This window comes from Cottoperca gobio, unplaced genomic scaffold, assembly GCF_900634415.1.
Source record: "Cottoperca gobio unplaced genomic scaffold, fCotGob3.1 fCotGob3_64arrow_ctg1, whole genome shotgun sequence".
NCBI classification, from domain to species: Eukaryota; Metazoa; Chordata; class Actinopteri; order Perciformes; family Bovichtidae; genus Cottoperca; species Cottoperca gobio.
The window spans coordinates 670,001-697,500 of NW_021167060.1; the positions used below are offsets into that span (position 1 = coordinate 670,001).

At 41.0% G+C, this 27,500-nt stretch overlaps 4 protein-coding genes across 4 annotated transcripts in view; 1 reads left to right on the plus strand and 3 right to left on the minus strand.

The window, feature by feature from the left end:
• The window catches only part of LOC115006186 (spastin-like), a 19,386-nt gene extending 11,098 nt beyond the window's left edge, over nucleotides 1-8,288 (minus strand). The window contains 8 exon segments of the mRNA XM_029428287.1: nucleotides 2,501-2,594; nucleotides 2,783-2,913; nucleotides 2,992-3,003; nucleotides 3,005-3,156; nucleotides 3,297-3,362; nucleotides 5,051-5,134; nucleotides 5,275-5,358; nucleotides 7,900-8,288. Of these exon segments, the coding sequence (XP_029284147.1) occupies nucleotides 2,501-2,594; nucleotides 2,783-2,913; nucleotides 2,992-3,003; nucleotides 3,005-3,156; nucleotides 3,297-3,362; nucleotides 5,051-5,134; nucleotides 5,275-5,358; nucleotides 7,900-8,212 (936 nt within the window). The 5' untranslated portion in view covers nucleotides 8,213-8,288.
• A 447-nt stretch (nucleotides 8,289-8,735) lies between these two features.
• On the plus strand, nucleotides 8,736-19,577 carry psen2 (presenilin 2). Its single transcript, XM_029428286.1, is given in 13 exon segments — nucleotides 8,736-8,793; nucleotides 9,212-9,358; nucleotides 11,567-11,700; nucleotides 11,957-12,183; nucleotides 12,544-12,647; nucleotides 12,650-12,684; nucleotides 14,163-14,230; nucleotides 14,469-14,689; nucleotides 14,831-14,929; nucleotides 15,381-15,446; nucleotides 16,173-16,259; nucleotides 16,469-16,584; nucleotides 19,068-19,577. Coding segments are annotated over 11 exon segments (1,311 nt in total). The 5' UTR covers nucleotides 8,736-8,793; nucleotides 9,212-9,358; nucleotides 11,567-11,568; the 3' UTR covers nucleotides 19,224-19,577.
• Nucleotides 19,578-21,278: 1,701 nt separating this feature from the next.
• dpy30 (dpy-30 histone methyltransferase complex regulatory subunit) lies at nucleotides 21,279-23,823 on the minus strand. The gene is made up of 5 exons (XM_029428312.1): nucleotides 23,755-23,823; nucleotides 22,869-22,909; nucleotides 22,647-22,694; nucleotides 22,435-22,577; nucleotides 21,279-21,629 (listed from the first exon to the last, which is right to left on the minus strand). Exons 1-5 carry the CDS (start codon nucleotides 23,819-23,821, stop codon nucleotides 21,557-21,559), a joined length of 372 nt encoding a protein of 123 aa, XP_029284172.1. The 5' UTR covers nucleotides 23,822-23,823; the 3' UTR covers nucleotides 21,279-21,556.
• Nucleotides 23,824-24,736: 913 nt separating this feature from the next.
• srd5a2a (steroid-5-alpha-reductase, alpha polypeptide 2a) overlaps nucleotides 24,737-27,500 on the minus strand; it is a 17,757-nt gene continuing 14,993 nt past the window's right edge. The window contains exons 4-5 of the mRNA XM_029428303.1: nucleotides 26,885-27,035; nucleotides 24,737-25,465 (exon numbers count right to left, since the gene is read on the minus strand). Of these exons, the coding sequence (XP_029284163.1) occupies nucleotides 25,399-25,465; nucleotides 26,885-27,035 (218 nt within the window). The 3' untranslated portion in view covers nucleotides 24,737-25,398. The remainder of the gene's footprint in view (nucleotides 25,466-26,884; nucleotides 27,036-27,500) is intronic.

Here is a 27,500-nt window from a genome sequence, read left to right on the forward strand (position 1 = left end):
ATAAATAAAGTCAATAAAATAAATAAAGACGATAAAATAAATAAAGTCAGTAAAATGAATCAAGTCAGTAAAATAAATAAAGTCGATAAAATAAATAAAGTCAGTAAAATAAATAAGGTCAGTAAAATAAATAAAGATGATAAAATAAATAAAGTCAGTAAAATGAATAAAGTCAGTAAAATGAATAAAGTCAGTAAAATAAATAAAGACGATAAAATAAATAAAGTCGGTAAAATAAATAAAGTCAGTAAAATGAATAAAGTCAGTAAAATAAATAAAGATGATAAAATAAATAAAGTCCGTAAAATAAATAAAGACGATAAAATAAATAAAGTCCGTAAAATAAATAAAGTCAGTAAAATAAATAAAGTCAGTAAAATAAATAAAGACCATAAAATAAATAAAGTCAGTAAAATAAATAAAGACCATAAAATAAATAAAGTCAGAAAAATAAATAAAGTCGATAAAATAAATAAAGTCAGTAAAATTAATAAAGTCAGTAAAATTAATAGTCAGTAAAATAAATAAAGTCAGTAAAATAAATAAAGTCAGTAAAATAAATAAAGACGATAAAATAAATAAAGTTAGTAAAATAAATAAAGTTAGTAAAATAAAGTCAGTAAAATAAATAAAGTAAGTAAAATAAATAAAGTTGATCAATTAAATAAAGTCAGTAAAATAAATAAAGATGATAAAATAAATAAAGTCGGTAAAATAAATAAAGTCAGTAAAATAAATAAAGTCAGTAAAATAAATAAAGACGATAAAATAAATAGTCAGTAAAATAAATAAAGAAGATAAAATAAATAAAGTCAGTGAAATAAATAAAGACGATAAAATAAATAGTCAGTAAAATAAATAAAGATGATAAAATAAATAAAGTCAGTGAAATAAATAAAGACGATAAAATAAATAGTCAGTCAAATAAATAAAGACGATAAAATAAAGTCAGTCAAATAAATAAAGATGATAAAATAAATAAAGTCGATCAAATAAATAAAGACGATAAAATAAATAGTCAGTCAAATAAATAAAGACGATAAAATAAATAAAGTCGATCAAATAAATAAAGTCAGTAAAAAAATAAAGTCAGTAAAATGAATAAAGTCAGTAAAATGAATAAAGTTGATCAATTAAATAAAGTCAGTAAAATAAATAAAGACTATAGAATAAATAAAGTTGATCAAATAAATAAAGTCAGTAAAATGAATAAAGACGATAAAATAAATAAAGTCAGTAAAATAAATAAAGTCAGTAAAATGAATAAAGACGATAAAATAAATAAAGTCAGTATAATAAATAAAGTCGATAAAATAAATAAAGTCAGTAAAATGAATAAAGACGATAAAATAAATAAAGTCAGTAAAATAAATAAAGTCAGTAAAATAAATAAAGTCAGTAAAATAAATAAAGACGATAAAATAAATAAAGACAGTAAAATAAATAAAGTCAGTAAAATAAATAAAGTTGATCAAATAAATAAAGTCAGTAAAATGAATAAAGACGATAAAATAAATAAAGTCAGTAAAATAAATAAAGTCAGTAAAATGAATAAAGACGATAAAATAAATAAAGTCAGTATAATAAATAAAGTCGATAAAATAAATAAAGTCAGTAAAATGAATAAAGACGATAAAATAAATAAAGTCAGTAAAATAAATAAAGTCAGTAAAATAAATAAAGTCAGTAAAATAAATAAAGACGATAAAATAAATAAAGTCAGTAAAATAAATAAAGTCAGTAAAATAAATAAAGATGATAAAATGAATGAAGTCAGTAAAATAAATAAAGTAAGTAAAATAAATAAAGATGATAAAATAAATAAAGTCAGTAAAATAAATAAGGTCAGTACAATAAATAAAGATGATAAAATAAATAAGGTCAGTAAAATAAATAAAGATGATAAAATAAATAAAGTCAGTAAAATAAATAAAGACGATAAAATACATAAAGTCAGTAAAATAAATAAAGTCAGTAAAATAAATAAAGATGATAAAATGAATAAAGTCAGTTAAATAAATAAAGTAAGTAAATAAATAAAGATGATAAAATAAATAAAGTCAGTAAAATAAATAAGGTCAGTACAATAAATAAAGATGATAAAATAAATAAAGTCAGTAAAATAAATAAAGATGATAAAATAAATAAAGTCAGTAAAATAAATAAGGTCAGTACAATAAATAAAGATGATAAAATAAATAAAGTCAGTAAAATAAATAAGGTCAGTAAAATAAATAAAGATGATAAAATAAATAAAGTCGATAAAATAAATAAAGTCAGTAATATAAATAAAGTCAGTAAAATAAATAAGGTCAGTACAATAAATAAAGATGATAAAATAAATAAAGTCGATAAAATAAATAAAGTCAGTAATATAAATAAAGTCAGTAAAATAAATAAAGTCAGTAAAATAAATAAAGTCGATAAAATAAATAAAGTCAATAAAATAAATAAAGTCGGTAAAATAAATAAAGCTTTATTGCAAGGTTGATAAACTCACCTCTGGCCTCAGTGCCGGCAGGATAACGATCTCCTGCAGCGCCTGCTTCGCCAAATCCTGACCGGCAACGTCTTCAAACTTCACCGATGACCCGCTGAAACACACGATAATTCAATAAATAAACAGACACACAATCAGTACCAATAAACGGACATCATTTCACTTCATCACATAATTTGTAATTTTCTGCCACATTTTCGTTCTTATAAAAGAAAACGTATTAATCAGCTAAATTTATCATTTATTTTTACTTGTTCTCGGCCAACACACAGCGTCTCTCACCTGTCCACGATCTCGCTGAGGATGAGGCTGGCGAGCTTCCCATCTATGTTTTTCAGGTTCTTCGTGTCTTTCTTCTTCAGCGACGTCGACGTCGGGGAAACGACTTTAACGCCGCGTCGACTCGTTCGACCCTGCAGGAGTCCGACACAGAGAGGAGCTCAGACTCGTGTTACAGACGCTCAGTGCCTCCAACCATCCTGTAAACACACCTTACTGTTACTGTGGGCGGGGGGGGCGCTGTGAGCCGAGGTGGGAGGAGGGATGGAGGCCTGACGAAGACGAGAAGGAGGAAGAAGAGGTAGTCTTCTTTGGGAGAAGCGTTGGTCGTCCGGATGGATTCACAGCGACTCGCTTTCTGGAGGCAGGGCCACCTGCTGAGGACACACAAACACATACACATACACATACACATACACACACACACACACACACACACACACACACACACACACACACACTCCTTCAGATGTCTCCACAAGACTGAGGACTGTGTGTCGTGTCCTGCAGGACGTACCTGAGTGCTGGTGGGCAGAGTAAGAGCCGTCAGTGTAAAGATCCGTCTGAGCTCTGGACCCTGAGACTGGAGCAGCAGGAGCAAAGCAGAAAAACACTGTTTACAGTTCACAGACACACAACACGACTACAAGGAGACACAATACAACTACAGACACACAACACGACCACAAGGAGACACAACACGACTAGAAGGGGACACACAACACGACACACAACACAACACACAACACGACACAAAACGACCACAGACACACAACCACAAGGAGACACAACACGACTACAAGGAGACACAACATGACTACAAGGAGACACAACACGACTACAAGGAGACACAATACGACTACAGAGACACAACACGACTACAAGGAGACACAACACGACTACAAGGAGACACAACACGACTACAAGGAGACACAACACGACTACAAGGAGACACAATACGACCACAGACACACAACACGACCACAAGGAGAAACAATACGACCACAGAGACACAACGAGACTACAGAGACACAACACGACTACAAGGAGACACAACACGACTACAAGGAGACACAACACGACTACAGAGACACAACCACAAGGAGACACAACACGACTACAGACACACAACACGACTACAAGGAGACACAATACAACTACAGACACACAACACGACCACAAGGAGACACAACACGACTAGAAGGGGACACACAACACGACACACAACACAACACACAACACGACACAAAACGACCACAGACACTCAACCACAAGGAGACACAACACGACTACAAGGAGACACAACATGACTACAAGGAGACACAACACGACTACAAGGAGACACAATACGACTACAGAGACACAACACGACTACAAGGAGACACAACACGACTACAAGGAGACACAACACGACTACAAGGAGACACAACACGACTACAAGGAGACACAATACGACCACAGACACACAACACGACCACAAGGAGAAACAATACGACCACAGAGACACAACGAGACTACAGAGACACAACACGACTACAAGGAGACACAACACGACTACAAGGAGACACAACACGACTACAGAGACACAACCACAAGGAGACACAACACGACTACAAGGAGACACAACATGACTACAAGGAGACACAACACGACTACAAGGAGACACAATACGACTACAGAGACACAACACGACTACAAGGAGACACAACACGACTACAAGGAGACACAACACGACTACAAGGAGACACAACACGACTACAAGGAGACACAATACGACCACAGACACACAACACGACCACAAGGAGAAACAATACGACCACAGAGACACAACGAGACTACAGAGACACAACACGACTACAAGGAGACACAACACGACTACAAGGAGACACAACACGACTACAGAGACACAACACAACTACAAGGAGACACAACACGACTACAAGGAGACACAACACGACTACAGAGACACAACACAACTACAAGGAGACACAACACGACTACAGAGACACAACACAACTACAAGGAGACACAACACGACTACAAGGAGACACAACACGACTACAAGGAGACACAACACGACCACAGAGACACAATACGACTACAAGGAGACACAACACGACTACAAGGAGACACAACACGACTACAAGGAGACACAACACAACCACAGAGACACAACACGACTACAAGGAGACACAACACGACTACAGAGCCAGAACAGACCCTCAGTGTCTGAAACGTCTCCGGTGGACGTTCAGTGTGGGACATGCTCACCTATAGAGTGCAGTCGGTCTTTGGCCATGAGCAGGTTGGTTGTCATCTTGTTCTGCAGCCGCATGTCGCGCTCATATTTCTCTCCTGAAGAGACAGAAAACAACTTCTCGAAGTCACTGAGAATGAATAAAAACTTTTTCATGAAGTGTTTATTTGTGCAGGTTTATCACAAATAAATATTCCTCTTGTCTCAGCTTTACTGCTCTGTGTCCCTGTGGACTCACCGCTTCCTGAGATCTGGATGGAGATTCCTTTCTCCAGCTCGCCGATCCCTCGCTGGTACCAGACGACCGCCGGCTGCTTGTCACCTGACAACACAACAGCCAATGAAAACTCAGTGTGCACTCAGATCCTGATACAGTCTCCGACTAACTTGTGTTGTATATGTAGTGAGACAGAGACATGTGTAATGTCCCTGAAGGTAACGTTTCCTCTCTCTCCTGTCATGGTGTCATCAGTCCTGTGTTGTATATGTAGTGAGACAGAGACATGTGTAATGTACCTGAAGGTAACGTTTCCTCTCTCCTGTCATGGTGTCATCAGTCCTGTGTTGTATATGTAGTGAGACAGAGAAATGTGTAATGTCCCTGAAGGTAACGTTTCCTCTCTCCTGTCATGGTGTCATCAGTCCTGTGTTGTATATGTAGTGAGACAGAGAAATGTGTAATGTCCCTGAAGGTAACGTTTCCTCTCTCTCCTGTCATGGTGTCATCAGTCCTGTGTTGTATATGTACTGGGACAGAGACATGTGTAATGTCCCTGAAGGTAACGTTTCCTCTCTCTCCTGTCATGGTGTCATCAGTCCTGTGTTGTATATGTAGTGGGACAGAGACATGTGTAATGTCCCTGAAGGTAACGTTTCCTCTCTCTCCTGTCATGGTGTCATCAGTCCTGTGTTGTATATGTAGTGGGACAGAGACATGTGTAATGTCCCTGAAGGTAACGTTTCCTCTCTCTCCTGTCATGGTGTCATCAGTCCTGTGTTGTATATGTAGTGAGACAGAGACATGTGTAATGTCCCTGAAGGTAACGTTTCCTCTCTCCTGTCATGGTGTCATCAGTCCTGTGTTGTATATGTAGTGAGACAGAGACATGTGTAATGTCCCTGAAGGTAACATTTCCTCTCTCCTGTCATGGTGTCATCAGTCCTGTGTTGTATATGTAGTGAGACAGAGACATGTGTAATGTTCCTGAAGGTAACGTTTCCTCTCTCTCCTGTCATGGTGTCATCAGTCCTGTGTTGTATATGTAGTGAGACAGAGACGTGTGTAATGTTCCTGAAGGTAACGTTTCCTCTCTCTCCTGTCATGGTGTCATCAGTCCTGTGTTGTATATGTAGTGAGACAGAGACATGTGTAATGTCCCTGAAGGTAACATTTCCTCTCTCCTGTCATGGTGTCATCAGTCCTGTGTTGTATATGTAGTGAGACAGAGACATGTGTAATGTTCCTGAAGGTAACGTTTCCTCTCTCTCCTGTCATGGTGTCATCAGTCCTGTGTTGTATATGTAGTGAGACAGAGACATGTGTAATGTCCCTGAAGGTAACGTTTCCTCTCTCCTGTCATGGTGTCATCAGTCCTGTGTTGTATATGTAGTGAGACAGAGACATGTGTAATGTCCCTGAAGGGAACGTTTCCTCTCTCTCCTGTCATGGCGTCGTCTCCCCTTTGAGCTGCGTCAGCGTTGTGTTTGTAGCCAGAAGCTTCATAAACTGACTGTTTATCCAGTTCTAAGACACTTTCTACATCCTGGTGTTTTTAACTCTATATTTGAAGAATGAAGGATTTTAGTCCTGGACGTCTGGATCTTAAGTTCTCAGAGAAACAAGCTGAACAAACGTTAGCAGCAGCCGAACAGCGTGCAGGAGGAACTCTGATGTTTAACCTCAAACTGTTTTACTGCTTTTTATTCAGCGGGTCTGTTTGTTTCGGAGCCTTGAGAATTATTTCAGAGCTGGATCTCTTCAATTCTATGTTTGTATACAATATATATTACATTTTAATTCCTGTTTTAGCGTTGACCAATTTGGTTACACTTGACTTTTAACTCCTGTTAACTTTAAAGATTCTTCCGAGTGGTGTACTAGTTATTATTTTAATAATAAATAATTCAGCGTATGTATATTCATTTGTTACATTTCATTTTACAAATTAAGCAAAGCCTAATGTTGTCTTACACAACCCCCAGTCTCTTCCACACATCTTAATAATTAAACACTAAATATCGGCCCAGGTATCAGTTTTGGGACTAGAAAAGTGTGATCGGTGAATAATCCTCACATCTTTAGATATTTGACGGTAAAAAAAAAACGAATGTGCTTCCATCATCCTGGTTTCAGACTCTGTGCACAACTTTACAATTAAACTTAAAATAACTATTTACTGATGAATCCATAATAAAATAATTGCAGCAGCTCTGGCAGACTCCAGGTAAATCAATAATCAATCTGTTATTATAGTCACAGGACACTGAGTTACTATACAATATATTTCCTGATTTACAAACGAAGAAACTTTAAAGTCAGAAGGCTTCGAATCCCGATTTTCTCACGCCAAACTCCATGCAAAAAGTATTCTTGTTTGATTTTGCTCACAGCAAATAAACACAACTGCCATAAAAAGCACTGAATGCAACGATACAAAAACCTCTATGGTCAATTCTTCCACTCGGCATGCATCACATACATAAAGCAGTGTGTATTTTATTAATTTTGCATAGGGCTCAAGCCATGTTCGTTGAGAAAAATAACGTTAAGATTGTAGATTTGCAAATGGAGTTTGGTATTACATAAAAAAATGTGAGGAGTCAAAAGTGAGAGGAACAAAAGGGTGCCCTGAACATCGGGTACCTTGCTCATCCTCATCGACCCTCAGCGCCGCAGAGATGAACTCGAAGGCCCGCCCGTGGTGGGTCCGGACCCGCTCGCCTCGCTCCGGGCTCCCGCCGCTGCCGCCCTGCCGCTCCGCGCCGCCAGGCTCTTCGGCGGCTCGGGGCTCGGCTCTGACAGCGACCGTGATGCGGCTCCACAGCTGGCAGAAGAGCCACCGGAGCAGGGACAGCACGGCCAGCAGCGGGGAGCACAAGGAGCACAGCACGCCCAGCTTCCCGGCACCGTCACCGGCGGAGCTCCCGGTCCGCCTGCTGCTTCCCCAGAGACACATTCACGTCCATATTACAGCATCCCGGTCCGGGTCAGTCCAGAGAGCTGCAGTTCAGTTCAACGCGACTAGTGATGTGCAAAACTGAACGAACAAATCTTTTTGAACGAATCTTTTTTTGAACAAATCTTTTTAGTGTCCGGTATGATGATTCACGCAATCCTGAGCTGTAAACCATTTCAGTTCAGTGCTACTTAGATTGGAGGAATTATAAAAAGTGTTTACAGTTGCAAAAGTATTTTTTTATTATTGAAATGGCTAACAACATAACCATATAAAAATCCAACAAACAAAGTAGGTCAGTAATAATTAAAAATATAAATAAGCATTTCAATTTATACATGGTGACTGGTACGAACGTGATCCATTTACATGTTTTAACTCAAAGGAACCGATACTGTGAAAAGAGTCGGTCTGTACATCCCTAACATAGGCTGCTTCTTCTTCTGCTTTGTGTTCACAAACCGAACCTGTGATCTTCTTCTTCTTTTAAATGAATGGCAGGGGGGGAGGTGGACAAAAAAATACACACTTTAAAAAAACTAAACAAAGAAACTAAATGAACCTGAGATCTGAGGCGGTTTGTGAGTGTTGAGAATAAACACATTAGTTTGTTTTAGCATGCTAAAAGACTAATATTACAATTAACACGTAGTGTGAAGTTTGCGAAAAGAGATATTTATTTGGTGTTTGTGTGTAAACTAAAAATGCTGTTCTGTTAGAAGAGTATTATATTGTTTTGAATGGCCCTAGTATCATAAATTAAGTTTTAACAATGATAAAAAACAACGAGATGTAAACAGGTATTTAAACTGAGATATAACAGAAAACAAGACGTTCGACAGACTACTATTTTCTATTTATTATTTATGATTATTATTATTATTATTATTATTTGAATCTATTTATTTGTATATATTGATTTAGTATTGTTATTAATAATTATAATAATTGAATCTGTTTATTTGCATATTTTTATTATTTTTTAACTTAAAAAAAAAGCTAAATTGAGGTTGAAGCAGCGCGTGATCTCGTGACGTTCCCGGTCATCACGTGCTGTGTCCAGTCAGCTGACTGCCGTCTTCCGGGTTGTCGGTCGGTGTTTACTTTCTGAGCGGCTTCATCTCTGTTTCTGCGGCTGAACTCGAGGTAAACTCTTAATCTTTCAGCTTTAATGTGTAAATAAATGTCTTAATGTTCGTGTTGTGTGAGAACATTGACACAGACTGAAGACACAGCAGCGCTGAGACACTTCACACGCGGGAAGTTTCAGGGAATTCATGAAGAAGTGAAGATTAATATATAAATGAACCTACAGCGTGTTTAATGCAGTGATAGTGCGGGTTCACTGAGCCGCACACAGGCCTTCACAGTTAACTTTAACCTCCTCAGTCTCTCCCTGAGGTTTCTAACATGTTCCCCCTTTAATTATGGGGTTTCTTTTAGGAAGTGTTTCCTTGTGCGATGCGAGGGTCCAAGGACAGAGGGTCTAAGGACAGAGGGTCTGAGGACAGAGGGTGTAAGGACAGAGAGTCTGAGGACAGAGGGTCTAAGGACAGAGAGTCTAAGGACAGAGGGTGTAAGGACAGAGGGTCTGAGGACAGAGGGTGTAAGGACAGAGGGTCTAAAGACAGAGGGTCTGAGGACAGAGGGTCTAAGGACAGAGGGTGTAAGGACAGAGGGTCTGAGGACAGAGGGTCTAAGGACAGAGAGTCTGAGGACAGAGAGTCTAAGGACAGAGGGTGTAAGGACAGAGGGTCTAAGGACAGAGGGTCTGAGGACAGAGGGTGTAAGGACAGAGGGTGTAAGGACAGAGGGTCTGAGGACAGAGGGTGTAAGGACAGAGGGTCTAAAGACAGAGGGTCTGAGGACAGAGGGTGTAAGGACAGAGGGTCTGAGGACAGAGGGTGTAAGGACAGAGGGTCTAAGGACAGAGGGTGTAAGGACAGAGGGTGTAAGGACAGAGGGTGTAAGGACAGGGGGTCTGAGGACAGAGGGTGTAAGGACAGAGGGTCTGAGGACAGAGGGTCTGAGGACAGAGGGTCTGAGGACAGAGGGTCTGAGGACAGAAGGTCTGAGGACAGAGGTTGTAAGGACAGAGGGTGTAAGGACAGAGGGTCTGAGGACAGAGGGTGTAAGGACAGAGGGTCTGAGGACAGAGGGTCTAAGGACAGAGAGTCTGAGGACAGAGAGTCTAAGGACAGAGGGTGTAAGGACAGAGGGTCTAAGGACAGAGGGTCTGAGGACAGAGGGTGTAAGGACAGAGGGTGTAAGGACAGAGGGTCTGAGGACAGAGGGTGTAAGGACAGAGGGTCTAAAGACAGAGGGTCTGAGGACAGAGGGTGTAAGGACAGAGGGTCTGAGGACAGAGGGTGTAAGGACAGAGGGTCTAAGGACAGAGGGTGTAAGGACAGAGGGTGTAAGGACAGAGGGTGTAAGGACAGGGGGTCTGAGGACAGAGGGTGTAAGGACAGAGGGTCTGAGGACAGAGGGTCTGAGGACAGAGGGTCTGAGGACAGAGGGTCTGAGGACAGAAGGTCTGAGGACAGAGGGTGTAAGGACAGAGGGTGTAAGGACAGAGGGTCTGAGGACAGAGGGTGTAAGGACAGAGGGTCTGAGGACAGAGGGTGTCGTATCCTGTACAGTCTGTAAACACTGAGACAAATGTATAATTTGTGATATTGGGCTGTATAAATACATTTGATTTGATTTTGATTTACACGTTGTTATTAATCCCAAAAGTACAAAACCTGCATTCAAGTAAAAGTACAGCATCAGAGGAAGACTCGGTTTATTTATACACACAGTTCAACTACAAGGTTATTGCGAAATAAACTTATGAAACAGGACATTTAAATAATTCACTCTCCATCTTGACTGTATTACACGGTACGGTCGAGACATTGTCTTGATTTCAGCATTAATATCATTATGTACACTGCTGTTTGTAAATACGAATGTTTACATATTTATTGTTATATATTATAGTACAATGTGCACATTTCTACTTTGGCTTTTCTATTTTTGCATAATTATTTTATTCTAAAATGGAAAGCTAATTCCCCCGGGATGAATAAATGAATGAATAAATAAATAAATAAATAAAGTGATTCTGAGTTAAAGAGAAATAAAAACAAGCTAAGATAGAAAAATGTTCTTTGTTCATGTGAGGATCAACTGCAGGCTCTGAAAACCACCGAAGAAGAACAACTGATTGTCTTACCTGTTCAAACTAAATTGGCAAAACCCTCCAACGATGTGTCTCTCTGTGGGGGGGGGGGGTCACATGTTGTTTCTCTGTGGGGGGGTCACATAATGTTTCTCTGTGGGGGGTTACATGGTGTTTTGTGTTTGCAGCCATGAACATGTCGGACAGTGACGAGGACTCCTACAACGAGAGGACGGCGTTGGTCCCGGCGGAGAGTCCGACGGTGGCGTCCTACAGACCAGATCCAGACGCCGCCCCCCCAAGCGATTCCCCATCCAAAAGGGTAAAGTCCGGTTTTTATGGAGAAACATTTCTCTCAATATTATTTGTGCAAAACCCCAAAACATATTTTGAAAATAAACAAATTCATGACAATAAGATATATATATATATATATATATATATATATATATATATATATATATATATATATATATATATATATATATATATATATATATATATATATATATATATATATATATATATATATATATATATATATATATATGATAGTATTTCTTGCTGCTCTGATGCAGCCCGGCGTAAGCAGGAGGGCGGGTCCGGCTGCCGCGGACGCTGCTGGCTGTCGTGTCAGCGGTGGCGGTTCAGATCAGGAGGTGGATGCAGACGATGAAGAGTTGACTCTGAAGTACGGAGCCAAGCACGTCATCATGCTGTTCGTCCCCGTCACCCTCTGCATGTTGGTGGTGGTCGCCACCATCAAGTCCGTCAGCTTCTACACGGAGAAGACCGACCAGCAGCTGTAGGTCTCACCCAGCTGCCAGCAGAAGCACGATGAAATATTATTATTATTAATATTTGTAACTCCCTTTTTCTATTATTATGATATAAAATATTTTATTTTTAATCCTCTTTTCAATCAATGTTTTGTTTATTTATTGAAAATGTAATGTCACGTCTAATCTCAATAAAAGCTTATTCGCTAACAATATATATATATATATATATATATATTTATTGAACAACACCATATTGTAAATAATATCAAGACTGAAAAGGTCTGATTTAGTGTTTAAAATGCAGAAATATAAAATAAGAACATTAGTAGAAAAGCAGTATTAATGACGCGGTCGCGATGCTAACGAGGACGTTTGTCCCGCAGGATCTACACGCCGTTCACAGAGAACACGACGTCTGTCGGCCGCCGGCTCCTCAACTCCGTCCTCAACACCATCATCATGATCAGCGTCATCGTGGTCATGACCATCTCCTGGTCGTCCTCTACAAGTATCGCTGCTACAAGGTCAGACGCTTAAATACTTCTCTTCTTTTCTTTTCTTCTTCTTTAGCTGCCTGGGAGGTCCGGCGGCTGGGATTCTGGGCGCGGCGGCGGCGGCGCAGAGGCTGGGGGCGGCGGAGGCTGCGGCGGCGGCGGCGGCGGCGCGTGGCGAGGGAGCGGCGGGCCGCGAGGCGGGCGGGGCGGTGAGGGCAGGGGGCGGATGCGGGCGGCGCCGGCGGGGCGGCGGGGCGGAGGCGACGCGGGCGGCGGCGGCGCAAGTGGGCGGGGGAGGGGCGCCGGGGACGGCGGCGGAGGCGGGGCTGGAGGCGCCGGAGGCGGCGCCGGCGGGGCGGCGGCGCGGCACGCAGGAGAGGCGGGCAGCCGGAGTGCGGAGAAGGCGGATGCCGCGGAACGGAGGGCGGAGGCGGCCACGCCGCAGCAGACGCAGCAGCCGAAGAAGGCCGGCGGCGGATGGCGCAGCCTGGAAGGGCGCCGGAGGCGGGCGGCCGCAGGACAAGGACGGAGACGAGGGAGGCGCGGGCGGATGGGGAAGGCGTATGCGGAGAAGAAGAAGAGGCGCCAGGAGGCGACCGGGAGGAGCCAGCGGGGGGGGAGTGATGCGAAGACCGGCGCAGGGGGAGGGGCAAAGAGAAGGAGGAGGAGACGCCGAGGCGGGGATCCGTGGCAGCGGAGGGGGAGGGGGCGGAGGCGGCCGGAGCGGCGGAGACAGGAGAAGAATAAGGAGGAGGATGTCCGGGAGGGCGGATGAGGAGAAGGCGGAACTGGAGAGACGGAAAAGGCTCAGTATGATGCGGACGGTCGGCGAGTAGGAGAAGAGGGAGGCGGCGGGCAGATGGTAAGGAGATGCGAGATTGAGGAGAATACTTGGAGGAGACGAATTTAGGTCGCCGGCGGAGGAGATGAATGCTCGGTGGCTTGGCCTCGTATCCGAGAAGTTCGGAGGCTGGCGCGAGGGGGCGAGGCGGAGGAGGAGGGAGGAGCGACGATCGAGGCTCTCGAATCAGGCTCGGCGGCGTCTTGGTCGCGCCCAATGCCGTCTGTAGCCTTCTCTCTTCTTCCCTTCTTCGATTCTCTCCTTATCTTTCTATTCTTCTTCTATTCTCGGCTTCTCATTCTATCTTCTTCTCTTTTCTCTCTCTTCTTCTCTTCTTATTTCCTTTTCTTCTTCTCCTTCTCCTTCCTCTTTTTTCTTCTCTTTCTTCTTCTTCTCCTCCTCTTTCTTCTTCTTCTTCTCCTCCTTTCTTCTCTTCTTCTCTTCCCTTTTCCTTCTCTTCTTCTCTTTTCTCCTTTCTTCTCTTCTCCTTCTTCTCTTCTTCTTCTCTTCTCCTTCTCCTTTTTCTTCTTCTTCTTCTTCTTCTTCTCATTCTTCTTCTCCTTCTCCTTCTGTTTCTTCTTCTTCTCTATATTTCTGAATGACAGATTGTACAGATAGTTTTTCATTCAGACTTTATTGTTCAGTGTTTCTTCTTCTGTGTCTGCAGTTTATTCACGGTTGGCTCATCATGTCGTCCCTGATGCTGCTCTTCTGGTTCAGCTTCATGTATCTGGGGTGAGTCCTGGTGTTGTGACCTGCAGGTGTGTGTGTGTGTGTGTGTGTGTGTGTGTGTGTGTTACCTGCAGGTGTGTGTAGTTTATATGATCTGTTTAAATCGATCTAAAATAAAAACTATAATAATAAAGCGTGACGTCATGTAATTAGTTTAAAATGTTTCTTCAGTAACATTTGATGAATCGTCGGCGTGCTTCACGCTGCAGGTGCTTCACGGCGTCTTCCTCTTGTTTCCCAGCGAAGTGTTTAAGACGTACAACCTGGCGGTGGACTACCCGACTGTGGGGGTGATCATCTGGAACTTCGGGGCGGTGGGGATGATCTGTATCCACTGGAAGGGCCCCCTCCAGCTGCAGCAGGCCTACCTGATCCTCATCAGCGCCCTCATGGCCCTCGTCTTCATCAAGTACCTGCCCGAGTGGTCGGCCTGGGTCATCCTGGGAGCCATATCCGTGTACGGTGAGTCGCCGCCGCCACGTGCATGAAGAATATATATTATTATTATTATTTCTGTTCTCTCAAAACATAAAGACTTTTTTCACTAAAGCGGACCAAGTGTTTCAGCAGGAAGTCCCATGATGCTTTGCTCTGGTGTTGCAGACCTGGTGGCCGTCCTGTCTCCTAAAGGTCCTCTCAGGATGTTGGTGGAGACAGCTCAGGAACGTAACGAGCCCATCTTCCCCGCCCTCATCTACTCCTGTGAGTCCAGCTAACACTAGTGCTAACACTAGTGCTAACACTAGTGCTAACACCACTAATGCTAACATTAGTGCTAACATTAGTGCTAACATTAGTGCTAACACTAGTGCTAACACTAGTGCTAACATTAGTGCTAACACCACTAGTGCTAACATTAGTGCTAACACCACTAGTGCTAACATTAGTGCTAACACTAGTGCTAACACTAGTGCTAACACTAGTGCTAACGTTAGTGCTAACACTAGTGCTAACACCACTAGTGCTAACACTAGTGCTAACACCACTAGTGCTAACACTAGTGCTAACATTAGTACTAGTGCTAACACTAGTGCTAACATTAGTGCTAACACTAGTGCTAACATTAGTGCTAACATTAGTGCTAACTGTCATTATTTCTGCAGGTATTTGTTCATAAAGCAAAGTTTTGGTGACGTTTTGTGTTTGTGTTCAGCCGCCATGATGTGGACGGTCGGGATGGCGAGCCCGGCGGACGCTCAGCGCTCCGCACTGGAAACAGGTGCAACATCACAAACCGCCTTTCTTTGCAAGGGATCATGGGAAATGAGAGGGTGGACACCTGATTATGTAGTTTATATTATAATAACTTATTTATGTGATGATCTACATTATGGATCAGAAATTATCACTTCATTATTTTAGTTTTTTTTAAAGAGAATTTATTTATTAATTACAAAACAAACTTTCTAAATATAATTAACAAATTATATTATTTTAACGTTTTGATGGATATTTAATTTTATTATTATAATATTTTAACATTTAAATGTAATGTAACCTTTCTTTTCACAAAAGCCTTTCCAGAAAATCTTATGCCTGTTGAGATTGCTTTTAGCTTTGAAAGGTGCTTTATAAAAACAACTCATTATTATTATTATTATTATTATTATTATTACTTCATTAAAAAAGAATATTTTCTTAATATGTAAAAAAAGTAATAAAATCATATTTAGATTTTTATTACCAAACAATTGTTCTTAATTCTCTTTAAATTAAATCAAGATTAAATACATTTTACAGATTTCACTTTTGTGAAACATTTAAATAAAAAATAAAATATATAAATTAATTTAAATATATATTTTTAGTCTTTTAAATATAAAAACTTTAAATTGTGTTTTAGAATCACTGGGATGATATTAATATAATGTGTTTTACGAGTTATTAGTTTCTCGTCTGCCGACCAGATGACTTTTTCTTCAGGCCGCCATTTTGTTTTTTCCAGACGAGGAGTCGGAGCAGAGAGGTGGGGGGGCGGAGCCTGAGGTCCGACAGCTGCGGTCCTTTGCAGAAGATGACCTGGAGGAGGACCGTGAGCGAATAATAACATATAGTTATATATTAATAAGTGACTGGTGAAAGTGAAGCATGCTGGGATGTCTTCTGCAAACATCTCTGCTGATGATTCACCTTAATTATATCCTGTAACCATTTCAAGACGAGAGAAAGACGTTTATCTATTTAAAACCTGTAACGTGATCTCTGTAGGAGTTATTAATCATCCCTTCCGTGTGTCTGCAGGAGGTGTGAAGCTCGGCCTCGGAGATTTCATCTTCTACAGCGTCCTGGTTGGGAAAGCAGCGGCGACGGGTGGAGACTGGAACACCACGCTCGCCTGCTTCGTCGCCATTCTCATCGTAAGTATCAAACGTCCCTGTGACGCTCCGCTTACTGCTGATGGACGTTTGTTTTCCACACCACTTACTCCCACAAAGTCATTCAACAAAGTAACAATTTAATAATCTACGCAAACAAATCTGAAAACGTTTCATGAAAGTTCCAAAGCTTCACCAGAAACTGAATCTGAAGATAAAGAGTTGAAATCAGCAGCTCTGCGAAGTGAAGGTCGACTCTACGATCCCAAAACGAGGATTCACGTTAGTGTGAAGAAGGGTGCGTTGAATAAACGTCAACGAGACGTTTACACTCGACGTCTCCGTGAGAAGCCGCTTCTTATTCTTCTACTTGATCTTTATAGAAGTTGTTTCGTCCGCGCGGACTCCACATGTTCAATCCTTCAGATCATGTTACACAAACATGAGCAGCAACATATAATTATTCAGGAAGTGAGTCATCGCTTCAAGTAAACGTGTTTTCAGTTTGAAGCCTGAAATAAGTTCTGAGTTTAAACGCTCTGAAGATATGTTGTTCCACGACATAAAATCCGTCAGTAAATCCTCCGCTGGTGAATTTAAAAACGTTGTTTGCTAACACGCGTCTAAATGAGATGGTGAGATGTGGTGAAGTCATGTGACCTGCTGTAGCTCCTTTAGAGCTGAACGTTAGCTTAGCGGTGGTGAAGTCATGTGACCTGCTGTAGCTCCTTTAGAGCTGAACGTTAGCTTAGCGGTGGTGAAGTCATGTGACCTGCTGTAGCTCCTTTAGAGCTGAACGTTAGCTTAGCGGTGGTGAAGTCATGTGACCTGATGTAGCTCCTTTAGAGCTGAACGTTAGCTTAGCGGTGGTGAAGTCATGTGACCTGCTGTAGCTCCTTTAGAGCTGAACGTTAGCTTAGCGGTGGTGAAGTCATGTGACCTGATGTAGCTCCTTTAGAGCTGAACGTTAGCTTAGCGGTGGTGAAGTCATGTGACCTGATGTAGCTCCTTTAGAGCTGAACGTTTAGCTTAGCGGTGGTGAAGTCATGTGACCTGCTGTAGCTCCTTTAGAGCTGAACGTTAGCTTAGCGGTGGTGAAGTCATGTGACCTGCTGTAGCTCCTTTAGAGCTGAACGTTAGCTTAGCGGTGGTGAAGTCATGTGACCTGCTGTAGCTCCTTTAGAGCTGAACGTTAGCTTAGCGGGTGGTGAAGTCATGTGACCTGCTGTAGCTCCTTTAGAGCTGAACGTTAGCTTAGCGGTGGTGAAGTCATGTGACCTGCTGTAGCTCCTTTAGAGCTGAACGTTAGCTTAGCGGTGGTGAAGTCATGTGACCTGCTGTAGCTCCTTTAGAGCTGAACGTTAGCTTAGCGGTGGTGAAGTCATGTGACCTGCTGTAGCTCCTTTAGAGCTGAACGTTAGCTTAGCGGTGGTGAAGTCATGTGACCTGCTGTAGCTCCTTTAGAGCTGAACGTTAGCTTAGCGGTGGTGAAGTCATGTGACCTGCTGTAGCTCCTTTAGAGCTGAACGTTAGCTTAGCGGTGGTGAAGTCATGTGACCTGCTGTAGCTCCTTTAGAGCTGAACGTTAGCTTAGCGGTGGTGAAGTCATGTGACCTGCTGTAGCTCCTTTAGAGCTGAACGTTAGCTTAGCGGTGGTGAAGTCATGTGACCTGCTGTAGCTCCTTTAGAGCTGAACGTTAGCTTAGCGGTGGTGAAGTCATGTGACCTGCTGTAGCTCCTTTAGAGCTGAACGTTAGCTTAGCGGTGGTGAAGTCATGTGACCTGCTGTAGCTCCTTTAGAGCTGAACGTTAGCTTAGCGGTGGTGAAGTCATGTGACCTGCTGTAGCTCCTTTAGAGCTGAACGTTAGCTTAGCGGTGGTGAAGTCATGTGACCTGCTGTAGCTCCTTTAGAGCTGAACGTTAGCTTAGCGGTGGTGAAGTCATGTGACCTGCTGTAGCTCCTTTAGAGCTGAACGTTAGCTTAGCGGTGGTGAAGTCATGTGACCTGCTGTAGCTCCTTTAGAGCTGAACGTTAGCTTAGCGGTGGTGAAGTCATGTGACCTGCTGTAGCTCCTTTAGAGCTGAACGTTAGCTTAGCGGTGGTGAAGTCATGTGACCTGCTGTAGCTCCTTTAGAGCTGAACGTTAGCTTCTTACTTCTCACGACTGCATTTACGCTTCAAAGTGTATCTGTGCAGATTCTCCTGCTGAACAAAACGAGTAAATATCAGAAACGTTTGGTACAAGATTATTTTCTGCAATAATCCAGAATGTAATGAAACATCCTGTCAGAACCAGAGATGCCTTCAGGGTCGCACACAGAAACACGTCCCTGCAGCGCTCTGTGGTTTTATTTATTATAACAGAAGAATGTCTTAACTGACAGTCGACCTTCCTCTTCCTCTTCCTCGCCTCTTAAGATGCTTCGTGAATAACTTTTATCTTGTTTCAAATACTTCATGACGTTTTCCAAGCGTTTGTACGAAGACGCTTCATGACCTCCACCTGTCCTGCGCCCCCCTCAGGGTCTCTGCCTGACGCTGCTGCTGCTGGCCATCTTTAAGAAAGCTCTGCCGGCGCTGCCCATCTCCATCACCTTCGGCCTGGTCTTCTATTTCTCCACAGACTTCCTGGTTCAGCCCTTCATGGACAACCTGGCTGATCACCAGTTTTACATCTGAGAGGAAGCTCCGCCCCCCCGCCGCCGTCAGAGCTGCTGCCATTCGTCTTTAAATGCTGTTCCAGCCTCTAAAAAACCTGCTTCTGTTTTATATCCTATTAAAGCGACAGAACATTTCCAGACTTCAGGACTGTGACGGACATTTTCACTATTTTATAGACCAAACCATTAATGTAGAAATCTGCAGATCCAAAATGAAACTGTTCGTTAATATCCGTCTTCATCGTCGTCCTGCGGCGCGCCTGTTGTGGCGGCGGCACAAAGACTACTTCTAAATATATTTACTGTATTTAAAACGCTTCACCTTTATTCTGAAATAACAACAAAAACTAACTTCTTTTTTGTATTCTCACCAATCTCAATGGAGTGGGTTCGACAAGTTTCGGCCGTGTATATATAGTATTATATTATATATAGGAGAGAGAAGTAGAGGAAGAGAAGAGAGGAGGAGAGGAAGAGAAGAGAGAAGAGATGGAGGAGAGAGAACGGAGAGAGAAGAGTAGAAGAGAGGCGAGGAGAAGAGAGGAGAGAGAAGAGAGGAGAGAGGAGAGGAGAATAGAGAAGAGAGTAGAGAGGAAGAGAGAGGAGAGAGAAGAGAGGAGAGAGAAGAGAGGAGGCGACAGAAGAGAGGATATTAGAAGAGAGGAGATAGAGATGTAAGATTAGAGATAATGATAGTAGAAGTATGAGAAGATGGAAGATGGAGATGATAGATAGAGATTATAGAGATAGGAGAGATAATAGATAGATATAATAGATAGTATATAGAAATAGAAATATAGTAGATATATATGAGTAATAAAGTATTAATAGTAGATATATAGTATATATATAATAGATATATATATATATAATGATATAATATAATAATATATATATTATATATAAATATATATATATATATAATATATATTATATAATATATATTATATAATATATTATATAATGATATATAATGATATATTATATAAATATATGATATATAATTATAATTATATAATATAATATATATATTTATATATATATATATAATATATAGATACGAGGAGACGGATTGAAGTACATTTACTCAAGTACTGCAGTCAAGTACAGTTGGAGGTACTTTCACTTTACTTGAGTATTTTCTGCTCCTCCAGTAAAACTTAGTTTCTTTTTACATAAAACACAAACTTCTAATCGAAGTCATCGTACTCAAAGTATCTGAGCTCAACGCGCTCGCGCGGACGACTCGTGCAGCTCTCCGTGTCTTTAGTCGCAGCTCATGACACGCAGCCTTGAACAAACTGCGACTTTCTTTAAATGATCTTTGCACAGTGAAAACAGGATCCACAAACTAACCCAGAAGGGGCGGGACTTCACCAAGAGGTCTGCGTTCTGATTGGTTCTCACAGCCTGCTGTGGTCATGTGACCTGAAACACTTACATAATTAACATTTTATTATTCATTTGGAATAATAAAATGATTCTTCAGATAGTGGAGCGTAAATTAGATTACAACTTAATCTTTATTTATCCTCCGACGTTTATTAATTATATTTCACAAAGTTTAACTTTTCTTCTGTCAAATAAATAAAATACGTACACCACATTATTAAACATTTAGTTAAGATTAAATATCACAGAACATTTTTAATTTTTCTTCAATAAGTTTGTAAATCTTTATTTAAAAAAGGCCAAATGTGCAGCGAGCTGCAACAACTTCCACTAAGATTATTATTAATGGTTTAATTGAACTAATGCAGCTGTTTGCAGAATTTTAACACTTAAGACAGAATAAAAGTATAAAGTTTATATATTTAGATTTGAATGTTTGAGCTGATATTAAATTTAAAGAATATTTCTGTCAGTGTTTCAAGAGCAAAATGTTTTAATAATTATATATTTAAAGCACTTGAACTCTGCTCTCATCCATTGACTTTATTCTTTAAAATCATTTCAACACTAAACTTCAGCGCTCGAAGAATAAACACCGAACTTTATAAAACGTTATTATACCAGCCTGCTGTCTGATGGGGGGGGGGGGGTCTTTATATATTTTGTAGAAATGATTCAGGTGTAGTTTTTGATGAGATTATTTTATTTCATTGTGTCAAACGTCTGTAACTGAAGAAATAAACTTATTCTATCAAACATTTAGCTTCTAGTTTCACATTTCCTGTCTGGTTCAGTCTCAAAGGTTTTTCACAATAAAAGCTCTGGCCATCTACATGGAATCTTTTTTTTTTTTTATAAAATCCCAGAGAGCGCCGCTTTCACATCAACATGTTTATTTCATATATATAAAAAACAAAACAAAGTGCAGTTGATTAACAAACACTGAAACGTTTCTTCAGTTTAATTCCTCTCTTCAAACTGGGCTTTGTTCTTCAGCAGGAACGCTGCCAGATACTCGATGGGGTTCGGAGGTCTGCGGGAGAGAAACATGTCACGTGTTTGTAAAACCCTCAGAACGACGACTAACAGATTACAAGAGTTTCCTTCAGCAGCCAATAGGATCTCTCGCTCAGAGGTTCACCTGCTCCTGACGCTCAGCAGCGAGTTCGTCAGGTAACGACGGCTCGACAATCCTTAAAGTCCCTCTCCTGCACAAACGTCTTTAAAGTTTGTTTTCAGCCTCACAGCTGCGACGGAACATTAAAGACGTCAGACTTCAGTAGTTTTACTTTTTATACATCAAACTATTCATGCAGAAAATAATCTGCAGATTAATGGAAATAATCTTTAGTTGCAGTTATTTGATTTATGATCCAAACATTTATAAAGAGAAGCAAAGTTCACTGAAGGAACTAACGCAGCTTCTGGATGATTAGCTAACGCTAACGCTAAGTGAACGATGGAGGTTTAGTTTCAGGCGTTCGCACACGCTGCTGGTGTTTACATCCACAAGTCACGTTTTTGCCTTTATTCAGAAAAAGACAATTTTCCTCCTCAGCTGATTAACATTCCTGTAAACTCTCCCGGGGTCCTGCGACGCTGTGATCTCACAGGGACGACGCTGTGAGATCGCTGTGAGATCACAGGGACGCTCTCCCGCTGCCGACATTTATCTCAGTTTCAGGATTTATAATCTTTTAAATGTCTTTTCTTGTAAATTTGAGTTTTTTCTTCAAATGCTTCATGTCCCTAAAATAAAAGGTGATGAAAGTCAGAACATGAACAAAATACTTCAACAGTGTGTGAGTGTGTGAGTCCGTGTGTGTGTGTGTGTGTACCTGTCCTTGGCGAGCACAGACAGGCCCTGCAGCAGGATGGGCACCACCGTCTGGTCCAGGTACGCGCGGGTCGGCAGCGCCTGCAGGTCGACCTTCTGCTTCGACATCTTCTCTGCACCGGCCTTCTCGTTCTCCACCGTCCTCTGTGGAGCAAAGCATGCTGGGAGTCTGCCTTCAGTGTGTGAGTGTGTGTGCGTGTGTGTGTTAGTTACCTGGATGTTTTCCGTCAGGCCGTACTCTGCGTGAGGGTTTTCAGACACCTGCAGAAGGATTCATGTTCTGGATTTATATAAAAACTTAAACTCAATGATCATTACTGTAGGCATTACATTTTATATCATTATTATTATATAATATTTGGGGGCCGTAGACGATGGATATTCTCCGTTTAAAGTAATAAATGTGCTTGTTTTTTCTCTGGATGTGTTACTCACAGGAGTGTGTCCCTCCATGGACTGATCTGCGTCCGTGTGATCTGAAACAAACGAGACGCTTGTTACTTTTCGGTCTGAAAACAGAAGCTGATCTTTGCCATCAGTGCAACATGTCTGTGTTGATGCATATATCATCACTTAGTGAGTGTACGTCAGCTCCTGTAATAAATCTACAGCCCCAACTTACATTATGAACTGATCCAGAGTCTGGAGAAACACAACGTCCCTAAACGGACACATTTTTTTATGGAGTTTGGTACAAAGAAACTTCCAAGTTACAGGATTGAGGATGTGCTAACTTTAATATTAAATGTTGCCGTATTTACCAAAAGCTCCTAAAGATGTACAACTGCACTTCAGTGCACTTCAGTTCACTTCTGTAAACATTAATACACGAGGAATCCCTAAATCTGCGGATTGTTCAACACAGTTTGGTTCAGAGAAACTTCCATTCAGCAGCAGGGACGATGATAACTGTTGGATTGTTTTAAAGACAAATATCAAATAAAAAGGATGAAACGGTGTTAATAATAAGTTTATTTATTCCGGGTTGTGTCTTTGCCACCAACAGAGAACGTTAATAACACGTGACTCTACAGAAAGCTTCACTGATCTCACAGAAACAAGAAATACTAACATTTACACTTTATTTAAATCTTTACGCTGATATCGGTCTCGCTGCACTGCATTGTAACCGGCGGTAAATTAGCTTAGCATCACGTTAACGCTCTGTGTCCGGTATACAAACTCACTAACAGGGGAAACCGACCTCTGCGGTTTAAACTGAGTCACCGATACATCGAGTCAAACCGGAAAACACGCAGAAAACTAACACAAATACAATAAAAAGGTGTAAAACACGATCAATGGTCAACAATGAACTTACCGTCCGCCATGTTTGTTGTGGATATTGACGCAAGATGTTTGACGTAAGCTACGTCGGTTCTGTTCATCGGTTACGTACAGAAGAGATCCCAACGCCGAGCATGTTTCCGGTTTGTGCTTACTTCAAAATAAAAGCACGGACGTGGATTAGAACCACATTCATTCTAAGATTAAAATGTAGATTTGTTCTAATTCATTTGTTTTTTACGTGTCACTCTTAGTTTTGAAGTACTATGTGAAATATGTCGTATCGTGCAAGTAATTAAAATGTGCCTTTTAATCACATCTGTAATATTCTGTTTTTACTAAAAGACTCATGTCATCACTTTTTTTATTTTGAATGCACAAAATCTGTAAAATACCAACAAATGTTTAGGTCATTACTACATTCAGAGAGCTGATGAGGCATTTGACAAATAATAATAATTATACTTATACCAACAATAATACCAATAATATATATATATATATATATATATATATTCACAGAGCCTTCCCTCTCTCAGTAGAAAAGTTAAAACAACCAAAGGGCAAACAGAACAATGAAAAGAAAACACTGAATTTGTCAAAGAAATAAGGTCATTAAGTCTGTATATTATTAAAAAATAACATAAAAACACAATACAGACAGAATTTTATTAAAGTTCCTTAAAATAAAATGAAAACTGCTCAGAATTCATCCAAATCTCTCGTTTTACACAAACCTCCTGCAGTTACTGCGTCGGTATTTAACTCTACAGTTGATCAGTTCTTTGTTATTGTTATGTATTGAATATAATGTGAAACATGTCACTTATTACACTTTAATGTTACCGCTGGTGAAGGAGGAGCAAGACTTCAACTATTAGTTTTATTACATTTACTTTTTATAATGAGAATCTCCTTATTGTTATGAAAACAATACTCTCAGTTGTTGTGGAAGTTTTCCTGCTTTACTCTGGAGAGATGTATATAAAGTCAAGTAAATGGTGATAGAGACAGAGTTGTCTTTCTGCATTTATTTGAGATCTCAAAGGCACCAGTTCTACAGAGCACAGTGTAGTCTGCAGGAGGGCGCAGATTGAATGAGGACACACAGACATTTTATACACACTTGGTCCCTTGACTCTAGTGACTGAGTGATAAACACAGCATGGGACAAACTGCTGATGAGCTATAGAACAATAAAACATCAGTCAACAGGTGATTGATCAGCACATCTGTTATTTACTGTAAACAAGCAACAAACCAAAGATGATCTCTGTTAGATGAGTTCCTTTTGATGTTTGTAAGGTCGTTCCCCCCAATCTGATGAACCCAGTCCTGGGAAACTCAAACCTTTTAGCTTTGGGTATATATGCATAGACATTTGTTTCTTGGAGCAACATAGCATCCTGACCGTCTCCTTGATAACAGTTATGTAAACACTAAAACAAATGTCACACCCAAGATTCTTTCTCAGAGAGTTAATCAGTATGTAAATCTAAAGAGAGGACCGTCTGCGTCCTGTCTTACAAAGCCTCCCCATTAAGACAAGAAAAGGCATTTGACCCTGGCTTGATAAGGGAACTTGTACATTATTTAAACAGTAGACATTTAAATTGCTATTACACAGTACAGTTTATTAATAATAATAATAATAATAAAGAGCAGCTGCAGACGGTCGTCACAGTATGAGAGGAAGGAGAGCTTTCCTGCAGCGAGGGTAATCCTCAAACCTCTGCTGGTAGTCTCTGCAACACAAGACGCACATATTAGTTTCAAACGCACAGAAAGAAGTTATTAAATACAAAATAAAAGTCATTACTTTTGAAGTTTTAACAAACCAAAGCTTTAGTTTATGACACCGACCCTTTTTACATTAAATGTATACACTTAAACTAAAGGAAACAAACATTTTTTTTTTTATATTTTCCCTAAAAAGTGTGAAACTAAAATGAACATAATACATTTATGTTATAAATATATTATGTTCTTATCTCATAGTTGTATATGTTTGAAACATTGTATTTTTAAATTAATTTTAAGTTTATTACATGTTTTACAGTTCATGGAGCTGACGCTTTTGTCCAAAGCGACAATAAGCGCAAACAATCCTGAAGATACGACTCCGACTCCGACTTTGAAGTACATCAGCTTCAAACAGGTGAAATCCTTTAAGTGCAGAACAATAACTTCAAATAAGACAAACAAATAACAAATGTATGTGTTTCTGGACTCAAGGTCATCTATAGAATATATCCTAGAGGGAGGATGGGGTATTGCATGTTCCTGAGGGAGGGGATGAGCACAAGAGAGCTGCACCTGTTTAGGAAAAGTACTAAGATGGACAGTGTAACCCCCACCAAAGTGATACACACGTGCAAGCTCAGGGAGAGGCACACCACTGCATCTGAACAAACTGATGCCATCTACCAGTTTTCCTAGAAGTGCTCAGGAATGTGACACAGAGGGCCTCTATGATTTATAGTTTCACATGAAGCGTTTGGAACCCAGTGAACGCACTCAGTGTCTGCCAACGCCAACGGGTCCAGCGCCCTGCCTGAAATTCAAGGTGTTTTTTTTTCCCTCGAATAAAATAAATATATATTTTATTCACAACTCCCTCGTCACATCGACAGGTCTCTTATTAAATAAACTAAACGCTATTGATCTCATTTATGTGCATGTTTCAGTTTGTACTGTCTACTTTGCGCTTTCACATTCTCTCCTTCCCTCAGTTTTGCGAAGGGCGGGGCTTCGCAGCTGACACACACCTACACGTGCGCACACACCTACAGAGCGGAAGAGAGGGGAGAACTAAATAGAAACCGCGCCGCGCACGCAATCCGGGTGTCTGGTTCAACCATGGGCTGTATGTGGGAAGGGGCTGATCCATTCACAGCACGGTGGACCAGCACCAGAGTCTTGAAGCAGATTCGGGCCGCCACTGGTAGCCAGTGAAGGGAGGGAGGAGCGGTGTAGTGTGGGAGAACTTGAGGAGGTTAAAGGCTGCTGCATTCTGGGTGAGCTGTAGAGGTCGGATGGCACATGCAGGCAGTCCAGCGAGGAGCGAGCTGCAGTAGCCAAGGTGTGAGATGAGTCCCCTTCTGAGTCAGTAGGGGACGACATCTTTGTTTAAATGTATTACCTGTACCAGATTTTAAAGGTACCTGTGGTGCTGGTAGGCTCTGGGCCCGATGGAGCACGCGGTGAAGAAAGCGAAGGCGAAGGCGGGTAAAGTCCACGCGGCCACAGCGTAACCACACCACTCCACGATCTCTCCGAAGAAGTTGGCGCCAGACACGAACTCAAACATTCCCCCTGAGAGAAAATTAAAGGTCAAAGTATTAAAAGTGAAATCTGTTACTTTATTAATGTGTTCGGACGCAACACTACAATGTGATGAAAATGATTCAAAGCTCCTGACCAGACGAGATCGCAGAGTTCAGAACAAAACAGCGACGAACGCTGTCAGGCCGTTATTCCGGTTGAAAAATGTTGCATTTGTCCGAAAGTCCGAAAACAGAAGCTAATTTCTCCGAAAATACAACAGAATCACACGCGGCTCATTTATTATGCAGAATGAAGAAGGCATGTTCCGCCCCCTGCCTCTGATTGGCTTACCCTGATATTCTTACCCAAGCTGATCCCACTCCTCCCGCCTGAACCTAAACAACGACGACAACGAGCACGAGCCAATCAGAGGCAGAGGAGGGCGGGACATGCCTTCTTCACTCTGCATGATAATGATCTACATGTGTTTGTTGCAGGGAGAGCGATGTTTAT

What these genes read in the sequence shown, in the direction of transcription:
- dpy30 (XM_029428312.1), bottom strand. Translation starts at nt 23,821, where the DNA reads ATGAACAGAACCGACGTAGCTTACGTCAAACATCTTGCGTCAATATCC. An exon ending in CCATGGAGGGACACACTCCT is followed by an intron (nt 22,695 to 22,868) that starts GTGAGTAACACA and finishes ATCCTTCTGCAG; the next exon opens with GTGTCTGAAAACCCTCACGC. An exon ending in TCTGTGCTCGCCAAGGACAG is followed by an intron (nt 21,630 to 22,434) that starts GTACACACACAC and finishes TCTCTCCCGCAG; the next exon opens with ACCTCCGAACCCCATCGAGT.